The sequence below is a fragment of the Engraulis encrasicolus genome, chromosome 17 (genome assembly GCF_034702125.1).
Source record: "Engraulis encrasicolus isolate BLACKSEA-1 chromosome 17, IST_EnEncr_1.0, whole genome shotgun sequence".
NCBI classification, from domain to species: domain Eukaryota; kingdom Metazoa; phylum Chordata; class Actinopteri; order Clupeiformes; family Engraulidae; genus Engraulis; species Engraulis encrasicolus.
The window spans coordinates 39,251,043-39,266,042 of record NC_085873.1 but is presented as its reverse complement, the minus strand read 5'-3'; the positions used below and the strand labels follow the sequence as shown (position 1 = coordinate 39,266,042).

Sequence of the window (15,000 nt, the reverse complement as noted above, 5' to 3'; positions counted from 1 at the left end):
CTAAACAGGCGCCCCCTTCACCTCATCATAAGCCCCCCAATACCCCCTTGACCTTATCACAAGCAAGCCTGCATGTGGAACAGAAAAAAATAAGTGGCTCCTACTCTATCACAATATTGTAGTTATAGTAGTCATAATAACACAACAACATAACAGCAATGTTGATGCTGATAATGATGATGATGATTGATGATTGGACGGGTGATGATGATGATGATGATGATGATGATGATGATGACGAAGACGAGGATGATGATGATGATGATGATGATGACGAAGACGAGGATGATGATGATTACGATGATAATGCAGAGTCAATATGGGTCTCTCCCTTAAAAAGGGACAGAACTCCAAGGCACTCTTCAAAGATTAAACTGCTCTACAGTAATATAAATAGTATGAACTTAAAGAATTAAAATGACTGCCAACATATTTCGTCCAGCTACAGGGCCTTCATCAGGACATTTTATAAATTGGGTCTCTCCGTTATTTAGACCCATCTCAGGAATGTCACAGTATGCCCAATATCACAACCCTCAACCGTTACAAGCTGAGCTCCCAAGCCTCATTGGTGGTAGTATGTGTGGTGTGGGTGATCACTAAACCAGTGTTTCTCAACCTTTTTTTAGGCGAGGCACCCTTTCAATTCATGAAAAATTTCAAGGCACCCCAAACCAACAAGCCGTAACATGGCATCGCATCTGATACCACACATGCTTAGAAAAGTAACAAATTTGGAGACGTCACACGACCTACGTTCGAAGTTGCAGCTGACTAGGGCGACCTATATTTTCTTTTTTGTGTGTAAATGGCAGATGAAAGATTCCACTGACTAGCATTAACTTATCAATTAAGACAAATATGTATTATATTGTTTTCGCGGCACTCCTGAGGGAGGCCCGCGGCACCCCAGGGTACCCCGGCACCCCTGTTGAGAAACACTGCACTGAACCACTCAGAGAAGAGAGGGCAGATGTGTGTTAGTGGTGACTTTCCCAGGATGAGAGGAGTTTAATTTTAGCAGCTTAGCTTCCGTCTGTTTGCTCTGGTACATTTGTCACAAAAAAAGAGAGAGGTCCCACTCCCCTCTATCTGTTTTTCTTTCTCTCTTTCTCTCTCTCTCCTCTAACTCCCTCTCTCTCTCTCTGTCCCAAAGTGACAGAAAGTTCCATCTCTTATCGATATCTCTCTCTCTCTCTCTCTCTCTCTCTCTCTCTCTCTCACTCACACACACACACACACACACACACACACACACACACACACACACACACACGCACACACACACACACACACACCACACACACACACACACACACACACACACACACACCTCTCTCTCTCACTCTCACTCACACACACACACACACACACGCACACACACACACACACACACACACACACACACACACACACACACACACACACACACACACACACACACACACACACACACACACACACACACAGCAGAGTATGTACTATCATGCTATAGACAACCTTGAACTTTTTGATAAGAAGTGGTGTGCGGACAAAGGGAGATAGGCTATGGGCAGTTAATGCAGGTGGTGGGTTAAGTTTTCTTTAGTAAGGGGTTGGTTTTAATGGGGTGGGTGGGGTTGGGGGTGTGGGGATATTTTGTGTGGATGTTTGGACAGTGAATGGTTCAATAAGGGGATTTTAAATATATATTTTTTGAAATATTATATTTTTATATAATATATTTTTTTATTTTATATATTTTTTAAATAAATTAATTTTAATCTCTCTCTCTCTCTCTCTCTCTCTCTCTCTCTCTCTCTCTCTCTCTCTCTCTCTCTCTCCTTCCCCCCCTCCCTCTCTCTCTCCCTTATCAGGTTCTCAGGTTCTATCTTTCTTTCCCTCTGCTCTCTCTCTCTCTCTCTCTCTCTCTCTCTCTCTCTCTCTCTCTCTCTCTCTCCCTGCCTCTCTCTCGCTCTGTCTTTCTGGAACATTTGTCCCAAAGTGAAGGAAACTTCTGGAAGCCGGGCGGGAAAGTCACACCTCTATTCTGGCCTCCCGAGGCCTGATGTTTGCCCATGACACAGCCAGGCATGCTGACCTCAAGTCAAAAGATATAGGGGCGAGCAAGCACACATTTTGTACACACACACACACACACACACACACACACACACACACACACACACACACACACACACACACACACACACACACACACACACACACACACACACACACACACTGGATGATGTCTCACTGTATGTGTATCAACAGTAAAACATAGCCTATATGGTAACAATACAAGGTATTTTTAATTGATAGCATAATTTAGACCACGTTTTGGCCTATTGTGTTTTTATTCATTTTGCTTAAAAGCGCTGAGCAAAAACTTGACTGAATGAAAACAATCCACCCACTCTCATATCTACAAAACTACAGCATTACTGTAAGTATGACCTAAGTGAAAACACTGCTGAGAGAAAAGCAACTTGTGCACTTACAGTAAAATACACCCATATTGCATAGTGCTCAAGATGTGTCCTCTTTCCCCATCTAGTGGCTGATCTGCAGGCTGCAGGCACACTCTAATATCTTTAGGCTACAGGAAACGTAGGCATATGATAGGCGTATTAGGCCAACAAGGACACTTTTTAGTCAATGATGGAGTTTGCAAAATACAGCACTGAGTTCTGAGCGCTGATGATAATACAGTTGGGCTACATAGTGTATTTTTTTTTAGCATTATTATCACTGTAAACACATCAGGTTTCTGGGCTTTTTGTTTGGATTTGAGGTCAGAGATCTGGTCAGTAAGTAGCTTGTATACTGAGGCCAAACGTCCTATGTGAAAAATCTCCTTTTGTCAAAACCATTCTGGCCGGTTCAGAATCCACTTATAGATTGCCTATTGGGTTATTCATACGCAATTACATTGCCTGTGTAAAGCCCGAGTTTGTGGTTGTGGGTGATTGTGTGGATCAGCCAAGGCAGGCGTCATAAATATTGATGACGGGATATTGTGCTGACTCTGCAGCCATATGGTGAGATGCGTGCGTTTAAATCACCGTGATGTCATGAGAAGGCGTGGGGAGAGTGAACGAAGGCGAGTGGTTGTTGAGAAGGAGAGGACTGGAGAGACACGTCAGTGTGTGAACGCTTGTTAAAGGATAAATCTAACCTTGCCGCTAAGAGGTTGGGTATCTCAGGCTCCTTTGCGCGCATGTCGTCGGAGTGACAAAAACACAGCAGCATCCCTTTAATAACTGGATGCTGGACGAGCATCCTATACCTCCACTCGGTGACGCCACTGAGTGTGCGAGAGCGAGCGCTTCTGCTGTGTGTGTGTCTGTGCTGTGCGCGTGTATGGCGTAGCCAGGGAGGTGTCCCGTGGCCCCAGAAGAAGAGCGCGCGGCGCAGCGGTTAACGCTGACGGTTGCCGGTGTGTGGTCGGTGCTGCCTGCCGACGAGACCCCTGTATGGAGCGGAGCTGTGTCCAATCGACGATGGCGATGGGTCTGTCATCCAAGAAGGGCGGCTCGCGGAGCGTGGCGGTGGAGCGCAAAAATCTCATCACTGTTTGCAGGTAGGCTACACGGTAGGCGCGCGCGCTAGCTACCAAGCTCGTTCCTCTTCTTCTATGCATGCTTGTGAGCGTTTTAGAGGTCAGCTGTTCCATTCACACCTCCTCGGGCGCTCTCGGTTCACTTCTTTCATGTCCCATCAAAATAAGAGTTAAATGAATAATCCCCTTAGCTGTGAAACATATGGAGTGATTGTGGGAGAGTGAGGGAGGCGCTCTGTGTTGAAAATCGGGCTAATTAAAGCACCAGTCATTTTTTTCCGTGAAAACAAAGCCCGGTTGAGCAATAATTTCTGGATTGGACACTGGCTGACGTCATGTCGATGCTAGCCGATGAAGGGTGGAAGGTTGTGGAGGGCCTCACAGCTGTGTCTATCAACATCAAGCCACAACCATATCTTACCGCCCCACCATAGCAGGCCTGCATTTAAAGCGATGGTGACTTGCAGGCTATTAAATATTTGATAAGAGTTGTCAGGAATCGATGATTTAGGTCGATAGCTGATAGAAAATGCATTTTACTTTAACCATTCCTGAGGAAAATTTTCGAGCTACCAAGTGGAGCTGCTGTCTAGGGGTGTTTGATTTATTTTCTCTTTTCCGGATGGATGATGTCGTTGCTATGACGACAACCTTCTCGTGGGCAAGGACACGAATGGCCTGGTGGTACCCATGGGAGGTCCTCGTGCTAAAGAAGAGAGTGGTAGGCAGGCCTAGTGGTGGGAGGCTAACGCTAGGCCCACTGAGGAATGAACAATGCTTTTATTTTCCCCCTCAAAGCCCAAAAATAATACTGTGAAGTGAAAGTTAATTTGCAGAATGTCCAACTGCCTGACCTGTGTTGACAGAAATGCAAAAGCGGTAGGCTAACAATCCTCGGAATTTAAACATCATGCAGACAACTACAATTAATAGACTAGGCCTACCTTTTCATTTTATGCTGATTTTATTAATTTTCATGATGTCTAACTATTCGTGTTGCGACCTGCCCTAGTTTTACCTGTTTGTTCCTGTGTAGCCTACTATGGTCTGTCCCGGGGAAAATAGCCTAAATTTCCCTGGACGCTGAATGAAAGGAGCCATTGCTTACAAGCAAAATGGTCGATTATTGTTGAAATGTCCAGATGTATTTATTTTTAGGCCAAGGTGGCACCCCTAACCACTGTTGACTGATAATCCAGTCAGAGCACAAGCTAACAGTAGGTGGATTTCCAAGTCATGCCACTGCAACTGCACTCCATGGCTAGATACAGATGGCCTATTGTCTCACGGTGGTGAGGCTGAAGGAGAGATACTGCTGTTGTTGTCCTGTGGCAACAATGGTTGCTGAAGTCACTGGTCCCACTGTTACTGTGTGATGTGGGGAAAGTAGGCGCTGGTGACACTGTCGTGGGAATGGGCACTGATGACAGCGTTACCATGGGATTGGCAGAGGCGATTCTACGGTAAGGTGGGGCCCCAAGCCAAAATACAAAAGAATGAACATTTGAACCAAAATTACCACTACTGTGGTTAAGTGTGGGCTATTATTCACTATCTATCTATTGGGGGCCCCAAGCGGCTGCCTGCCATGCCTGGTGACAAGATACGCTTCTGGGGATTGGGAAGGGTTGGCAACTGTCAATGAATAAAATATGGGACAGTTCATTTTGGTGGGGGGGTGGGGTGGGGTCTGGAGGTCTTCCCCCAGAAAAAGAAATATTCTTAGATGTCATTTCTTGCATTTTAACGTCCTGTGTCCCTTCTCAGCTCCATACGGAAATCATGCTTTTATTTAGCCTATAAATACGTGACGATTCCGTATTTCAAGGGATGGTTGGCAACCCTAGGATTGGGCACCTTACTGGTCACAGTGTTGCAATGGGACGGGAGTTGACAGCATTGGGAGAGTGACAGCATTGCAAAGGAAATTGCTTCTGGTCACCGTGTTGTTATGGTAATAGAGATAGGTGACAACATGACTATGTGTTGTGACAAGACTGTTATACTGTAGGCTACAGCTCTCTATTTATCTATTGACTCAGGGGGCCTGCACAAGAGTTCCTATGTGCTTGGACTACTAGTTTATCCACAAATGGTAAATAAAGTACTTTGAACTTTGAACTTTGAATTGACAGCATTGGGATAGGTGAGATAGGTGACAACATGACTATGTGTTGTGACAAGACTGTTATAGGCTACAGCTCTCAGTGTTGCTGTGTGATGTGGGCAAAGTAGGCGCTGGTGGCACTGCCATGGGAATGGGCGCTGATGACAGCGTCAGTGGCGGAACAATCACACTCGCGGCCCCAGTGCAAAGCATGGCTTGGGGCCTCCCATAGTAAGATCCTATTAGGGCCCCCACCACCAATACGTCAGGACAGCGTTGCTATGGCATTGGGTACCCTACTGGATCACAGTGTTGCAATGTGAAGAGAGTTGGTGACGGCATTGCTAAGGAAATCCCCTGATATCAAAAGGATGTTGAATCGATGTCGTTGGGCGTCTTTTTATGTTGATTTGATGATAATTGCTGCCGATTCAATATTCCTTTGATATCAGGGTTGCTTCTGGTCACCGTGTTGTTGTGGGAATAGAGACAGGTGGCAATATGACTGTGTGTTGTGACAAGTCTGTTCTACGTCTCTGGGCATTGGGCCTACCGGTCACAGTGTTACCATGGGAAGGGGTGCTGGTGGTCAGTGTTGCTAAGGAAATTGGCACTGGTCATAGTGTTGCTATGGAAATGGCAGAGGTGGCACACACATATGACCTTATATGGCATAGCTTGGGCTTAGCATGAAAAGGAAGTGCTGAGGGAGAGAGACCCACCTTATTGCCCATCAGATGATGAATCACTTATTAGATCACAGTGGCAGTGTGAGGATGTGAGCGGTCACCCCCAAGTGGGGGGTAAGGCAACCATGAAGATGGGAGGAAAAACGGAAACGAGGGTCAGAAATCCAAAATATAGGTGGTATTTTATTTTGTACAGTGCAGTCTTAAATGTCCAAGTGTAGGCAAAAATCCAAAAGTCAAAATCCAACAAAAAATAGCAAAAATAATATTTCAGTTCCAAAAGGTGCAAAAAATGTCCATATACAAAAATGATGCTGAATAATGCTAAAAAAAAAATGCTAATAGCTTTTAGCTCCGGTTTAGCCTAACAAAGCCCAGCAAAAAGTGTAGCAAAACAGACTTACATTTTTCAGATAGCCTCACATCAAGCCTCTGGTCCTTCCCCCTCTCTGCCCAAACAGAGAATGAGGGCCTCTTAAATACAAAACCCAGGTACCATCTAATTGCACCAATCAGAGCCCCCTGAAACCCCATTGGTTCTACTCCCTAAACCACCAATCACCTTTCCCCACATAATATTTAGGCCTACAGAATTAAAATTGGCCAAAACAATATCAAAATACATATACATTATTCCCCCACCAATTACATGTCACAATACCAAAAACAAAATTACAAATGAATAACCAAAGGGCGAAAATAACAAACAAAATGGATTGCGGACAAGCTGACAGTTTGATTGACAGCTCACCTCAACAGAAAAGGTGCTCTCTCCCAGCGGAAGCGCTTTCGCTGTGGACGGATGGAGGTGGAGCTGGTGTGTGCAGTGGACTGGTGAGTGGAGGGATGGATGGTGAATGTTTGCGCAGTGAATGATTGGACTGGAGGGGAAACTGTGGTGCGTTGGGTAGTGGAACATGCTAGCGGGTACCTCACTAGATGCTGTGGATGTTATGAAGGGACTGTTTTAACGGCAAAGTGTGAAATATGAAATGCGATGAATGAGAACCTCGTGGTTAATGGCGCCGCCCGCGACAACCAAAACTGTTCAAACTTTTCCCCCCAAAGTCACAACATTCTCCCCAACCAAACCCGACACAACACTGTCCATTTACATGTTTCACAAGTCCAGAATCAGTATTGTGTGTGTGTGTGTGTGTGAACGAATGCGAGTGCTCCGTTTGCGCAACCGAGAGAGAGAGAGAGAGAGAGAGAGAGAGAGAGAGAGAGAGAGAGAGAGAGAGAGAGAGAGAGAGTCACTTTATGCGCTTGCTGTTGCAAATGCTGTCCGTGCGCATTCACAAACGGAGCGGTGAGGAGGGGAAGAGAATTCACATCCTCACAGTGGCAGGTACACTTACACTCACATCTCCTCATTTCCTTATCAATTTGCCGCATAGGCCTACATCTCTCTCCCCCCTCTCGTTCTTTCGTTCTTTCATTCATTTCATTCTTTCATTTCTGTCATTCACACACAGACTTTCACTCATTTATTAATTCTCTCTCTCTCTCTCTCTCTCTCTCTCTCTCTCTCTCTCTCACACACACACACACACACACACACACACACACACACACACACACACACACACACACACACACACCCTTCTTCACTTAGTCCATTACTCACAGTCCCTCTTACTCTCCTCTCTGAGTCCAAACAGAACATAGTGCAGTACTCTTTGTCTCTAATACCACTTACTGACTTGTCCCAGAACAGTGTGTCACAACTGGAATGTAACTGAGCTATGATGATTGATGACGGTGCTATTCCAGTATGTTGCGGTGCTGTGCCCTAGTTATTGTAAGTAAAAAAAAAACATTATAATTTGTAGCAAAGAGTTGGTTTCATTTTCACTGATACGATCTGTTCCTTTTGAAGTTTTCAGCAGTGAACTGTGTGACTAGGAGGATACTGCTTCAAGGTAGCCTTTCATAAGAAGCATAGAGGAGTTGTTCTCTCCACTGACCTTTGTGACCCCTGTCATTTTCCCCTTTTGTGTTCCTCATTAAAAACAGTCGTAGTGGAAAGGAGAGACAGAGAGACCAAACGAGGAACATGTTTTCCAGGCCTCTCAATCGCTCTCCATTTGTGAAAGTCAATTGTAAACCCCATCTGATTGTCGTGGTCTGGTTGTATATTAATGAGTTTTCTTAACAGTAAAGTAATCTTGCAAACATCTCATTACTGGCTGACCCCAGAACTGACGATGACGGTGGTGGTGGTGGTGATGATGATGATGATGATGATGATGATGATGAAGGTGCTGTCCACTCTTTTGTTGTGGTTTTGTGCTGTCCTTGTTCCGTACTCTTGGGTCAGCGGTGTAGTCTACTTTTTTTTAAGTGGGTATACTGTATATTCGAGCATTTTTTGAAGTGGGTATAATGTATGCTATTCTAAATAATGAATCAATCAATTTTAAGTGGGTATACTGAAGCCCCTAAAATTTAGAAGTGGGTATACTCCGTATACCTGCGTTCTACGTAGACTACACCACTGTCTTGCGTCATATTGTTGGCTTGCCCCTAGAGCATGTCCCAAAAGTGCTTTGAGCGGAGCTGAGGCAAAAGGAAAATGATGATGATGACGATGATGATGATGATGATGATGATGATGATGATGATGATGATGAAGCCGGTGCTTCCCACTCTAGTGAGGTACTGTTCAGTAATCAATACACTGACTGTAAATGACTCACTGAGGAAGAGAAAGATGAAGATGATGATGATGAGGATGAGGTGGAGGAGAATGAGGATGATGATGAGGAGGAGGATGATGATGCAAACTTGATGACCCTTCCCACTCTGTTGGGTGTTTAATCTTGTAAGAGAATGATGTTGATGATGATGTTGATGATGATGACGAAGAGAATGATGCTGATGATGATGTTGATGATGATGAGGATGAGGAGGAGGATGATGATGATGATGATGATGATGATGATGATGATGATGATGATGATGATGATGATGATGATGCAAACTTGATGAGCCTTCCCACTCTGTTGGGTGTTTAATCTTGTAAGAGAATGATGCTGATGATGATGTTGATGATCATGATGATGAGGATGAGGATGAGGATGATGTGGAGGAGGATGATGTGGAGGAGGATGAGGAGGAGGATGATGTGGAGGAGGATGAGGAGGAGGACACTTTCCACTGTTGTGTCTTCCTGTACTTACAGCAGGGGTGGGGAACCTATGTTTCGAGGAGCGTTTGAGGCCGTCGTATCCGACGCCGACATCATTTTAATGTCATAGTTTCACATGAAATTTGCCATGTTCTGAAAATAAATGTTAGAAATTACAATTTTGCAATACAATTAAGTTAAATTTTCAGGGGACCTAGTGAAGGTGCAGTCTGTTTTTAATGTACCCACCTTCAATATAGGCCTAAAGTGCTGGGGGAAATCCTGATTTGTGATCATAGTGCAGCCCTTGGAGGACTTTTTAAAATTCCCCTCGAATGAAAAAGGTTTCCCACCCCTGACTTACTGCATGAGAAGTCATTCTTTCACTCAGAGAGAGAGAGAGAGAGGGGGAAGGAGGTATAGAAGAAGTGAGGGACAAAGAGAAAGCCAAAATAGTCAAAGAAAGAATAGAAGTAAGTAGTCGTCATTGTAGCAGCAGGAGTTGTAGTAGTAGTAGTTATTTTTTTGTCCGCTTTGCTCTATCTATTAGACCAAACATCAGCTGTGTTATTGTAATATATTTATGGAAACACTCTGATCCGTATAGGGCATACTGTACACAATCAGTAACTACTAGTAAAGTGTCCTTAATGAATATTGCATAGCACTCACACATAAGCTTACCGCACCGCACCACACCTCACCTCACCTCAGAATACTCTTTATATATGGACATAAGCATCACCACAGGATGGCAGAATGGGGGGAAAGAAAGAGAGAGGGGGAGAGAGGGAGTGTGTGTGTGTGTGTGTATGTGTGTGTGTGTGAGAGAGAGAGAGAGAGAGAGAGAGAGAGAGAGAGAGAGAGAGGAGAGGAGAGAGAGAGAGAGAGAGAGAGAGAGAGAGAGAGAGAGAGAGAGAGAGAGAGAGAGAGAGAGAGAGAGAGAGAGAGAGAGAAATGCGGCTCGGGGTTGAGCAGAGGGCAAAGGGGCAGAGACAGTGTGTGTGTGTGTGTGTGTGTGTGTGTGTGTGTGTGTGTGTGTGTGTGTGTGTGTGTGTGTGTGTGTGTGTGTGTGTGTGTGTGTGTGTGTTTGTTCGTGTGTTTGTGTGTAATGACCACATTTGAAGATGCTGTTTATTTTCTGGGCCAGACCCAGGAGGTTTTAATCTTTCACACCACCATGTCTCTCACATCAAATTTTTATGACCTAATGTTCTGAAACAACCACCAGGTATACGCTTTTTTGGAATTCATGATGTATTGTGACATAACTCATGTCATGGGAGGAGGTACATGTTGTTGTAATATAATACGACTTGATCGGCCCTGCCGTGGCCAATGGGTAGGGCACTTGCCTGCGACACCTCCCCGTCTCTCTATCAATTCGCTTCCTGTCCACCTCTCACACTGTCCTATCCAAATAAAGTCGAAAAAGACCCCAAAAAATCTGTAAAAAAAAACAAAACAAGACTTGACCTTTCAATTAAACATTGGCTATATTTACTTGCTGATCTGCATTTTAACTAATTAATTGTCCTCTGCAATCTGAATGAACCATAGGACATAACCTGTACGGTAGGCCTATGGCATTGGGTGAAAAATACAGTATTATTGCAAAATGTACCTGTTTTTTAATGCATTTTATTTTCAAAGATTTTCAAACTTTAAGCACTACAGACAGAAAAGACAACACTAACACACATACACAAACAGACAAACAAAAGCAAAACGCAACTGCCAGTCCATAAAAGATAAAATGTACCTGTTTTGATGTTTTCCAAACAGCATAATCCATCTGATATGTACCTAACTAAAATGTGTTGGTCAGGGTTGTGTCGGGTTATAATGTAATGCTGTGTGATGGTACTTAGTGTTAAATGTTTGATGCTTTTCCCTGTATTCAAAATAAAATTGAGTCAAAAAAACAATTTCGCATAACTAACATGATTGATTGATTGCTTGCTTGATTGCTTGCTTGCTTGATTGATTGATTGATTGATTGATTGATTGATTGATTGATTGATTGATTGATTGATTGATTGATTGATTGATTGATTGATTGATTGATTGGCAGGTTCTCTGTGAAGACCCTTCTGGAGAAGTACACAGCTGAGCCCATAGATGACTCGTCTGAGGAGTTTATAAACTTCGCCTCCATCATGGAGCACATCCTCAGCCATCGCTTTAAAGGTAACACATCACACACATATATATCACACACACACACACACATACACACACACACACATATATCACACACACACACACACACACACACATGCACGCACGCACGCACGCACGCACGCACGCACGCACGCACGCACACCACACGCACGCACACACACACACACACACACACACACACACACACACACACACACACACACACACACACACACACACACACACACACACACACACACACACACACACACACACACACACACACACACACACACTTAACCCCTATGTGCAGAACATCTGTCATAACCTTGCCAGCAAAACTTGTAGTGACCATGCCTTAATCTGTTATTTGAGGCTCTCAGTAATGGCATAGCAATGTTTTTATTATGATGTAATTTTCCACATTAAGTGAATGGTAGCCTCTTACTGCAGATGGGATCGGCGGCGGCCTATTCACTATTCGCTGAAAATACTCAGCTACTGTACATCATAACAACATTTCTTGGACCGTAACGAGAGCCTTAAATAACAGAGTAAGACATAGCCATTACAATGTTGGTGACAGTTAAGGTTATGACTTAGGCTCTGCGTTATGGGGCAATGTTTTTCAACCACTGTGCTGGGGAACACTAGTGTGCCGTGAGAGATCATCTGGTGTGCCGTGGAAAATGATACATTGTAGCACAATTACATTGTGGTAACACTTTATTTTAGGGATACATCTATTAGCACTAATACATACAATGTTCCTGTATAAGTAACTTGTAAGGCATGTGCAAAGCAAAATCAAACATTTGTTAGGCATGTATTCGCAAATGTCTTGTTCATGCACAATAAGGGATTTATTACCAATTTAACCTTAGTAAAGACCGAGTAGGCCTTAGCATTTGCTTAGTACATGCCTTACAAGGTACTTATACAGGCATTGACATTGTATGTATTAGTGCTAATAGATGTATCCCTAAAATAAAGTGTTATCTACATTGTTAATATAGGCAATAGGCTTTTATTTTCAGTAAACATTTACAATTGATGGTGTGCCTTGGAATTTTGTCCACAGAAAGGTGTGCCTTAAAAAAGGTTGAAAACCACTGCCCTATCCCACTGTATTGCTTTGAACCCTTTCAGTATTAGATATTTTACATTTCCTGACATCTCTTTTAGACTGGTTTTGTCTCCTGACACTTCTCGTTGACATTGCATGAGGCAATTTCCAAGTGCATTGTGGGTAGGTTCGTTCCACCAGCACTGTTGCCTTCCGCCATAAAGATGAAAAATGTTCCACTTCTCAGCCAGCGATGCGGACACAAAACCCCTCACACACACACACACACACACACACACACACACACACACACACACACACACACACACACACACACACACACACACACACACACACACACACACACACACACACACACACACACACACACACACACACACACACACTAAAGCCCTCACCCCACCCCTCACACACACACACACACACACACACACACACACACACACACACACACACACACACACACACACACACACACACACACACACACACACACACACACACTAAAGCCCTCACCCCACCCCCTCACACACACACACACACACACACACACACACACACACACACACACACACACACACACACACACACACACACACACACACACACACACACACACACACACACACACACACACACACACACTTTCCTCTCTGTCTGCCTGCCACTATCACCATCACCATCACTCTCACTCTCGCTTCATCTCTTGCTTTCTGCTAACCTGTGTCCTCCTATCCTCTCATGGAAAGGTGTACTGTAGGGCTGTAACGATACACTCCACTCACGATTCGGTTCGTATCACAATTTATGCCCTACGGTTCGATACACCCCACGATTTCACATTTACTAACATTATAAAATAAAATTATGAATAAAAACTAGGTAGAATATGTATCAAGAGGCTACTAATTATTCTTAAAAGTTTAAATATTTTTTAATTGATATAGTTTAAATATTTAATAATTAAATAATGATGATGATTTGAACTTGGAAGCACTATCACTTCATATCATGTGGTTGTTTTCTGGAGTAATGGGTAATAAAACTTTGAAAGGGCATATCTCAATACTACCTCCTTGTATTACGATACAGTATTGTGACTCTGTGTATCACGATTTCTCGGTTCGATACAATATCGTTACAGCCCTAGTGCACTGTGTAATGTTTTTTGTAGTTTATTTCCAGAATTCATGCTGCCCATTTGCAAATGTTACCTTTTTCATGAATACTTATCACCACCATCGAAGTATTCATTATGACTGGGAAAATTTCACTTTTGATACATGAAAAAGGGGATCTTTTCCATTGTCCCCCATTTTAAATTTCCAGAAATAGACATTTTTAGTTACAAAACATACTGTATTTTGATCATACTAGTCAATACTCAAAAAATATCCAGTTTGACAGTAGACGGCACGGTTTCAATGAGCAGCATTGTTGCAATACCTACTCTGGCCACCATCCTACACAGTGCACCTATGTTGTATTTCTAATCTGTGAAAAGGAAATTAGGCTCACACAATGGCTGATGTAATACAATGTATAGTAGCCTCTTACTGCAGATGGGGTTGCCGGCGGGCCTGTTCACTATTTGCTGAAAATACTCAACTACATCATAACAACATTGCTATGACAGTGCCGAGAGCCTTAAGTAACAGATTAAGAGATAGGCATTTCAATTTTGGTGACGGTAAGGTTATAACATAGGTGCTGCGCTAAGGGGTTAAAGTTGACAAATTGAAGCCAATATATTACAGTAAAACCGCTTTGACACCTTCCTCTTGTCTCGTCTTTGTTTTCTTGCTTCTCTCTCTCTCTCTCTCTCTCTCTCTCTCTCTCTCTCTCTCTCTCTCTCTCTCTCTCTCTCTCTCTCTCCCTCTCTCTCTCTCTCTCTCTCCCTCCCTCCCTCTCTCTCTCTCTCCCTCCCTCTCTCCAGGCTCAGGCAGCTGGTTCGATGGCCAGAGGAGTTTCTGGGACTTTGTGCGTCTGGCGTGCAGCAAGGTCCCCAACAGCTGCATCAGCAGCATAGAGAACATGGAGAACATCAGCTCCTCACGGGCCAAGGCAAGAACACACACACACACACAGACACACACACACACACACACACACACACACACACACACACACACACACACACTCACACACAGAGAACATCAGCTCGTCACGGGCCAAGGCAAGAACACACACAGGCAATCACGCGCGCACACACACACAGACACGCGTCGCACACACACACACACACACACACACACACATACGCACACACGCACACGC

The 15,000-nt window shown here is 43.9% G+C and overlaps 1 protein-coding gene across 1 annotated transcript in view; it reads left to right on the top strand.

Annotated features, from left to right (window-relative positions):
• Positions 1-3,328: 3,328 nt before the first annotated feature.
• The window catches only part of rundc3ab (RUN domain containing 3Ab), a 28,878-nt gene continuing 17,206 nt past the window's right edge, over positions 3,329-15,000 (top strand). The window contains exons 1-3 of the mRNA XM_063221353.1: positions 3,329-3,565; positions 11,548-11,663; positions 14,660-14,787. Coding sequence (XP_063077423.1) covers positions 3,459-3,565; positions 11,548-11,663; positions 14,660-14,787 — 351 coding nt within the window. The 5' untranslated portion in view covers positions 3,329-3,458. The remainder of the gene's footprint in view (positions 3,566-11,547; positions 11,664-14,659; positions 14,788-15,000) is intronic.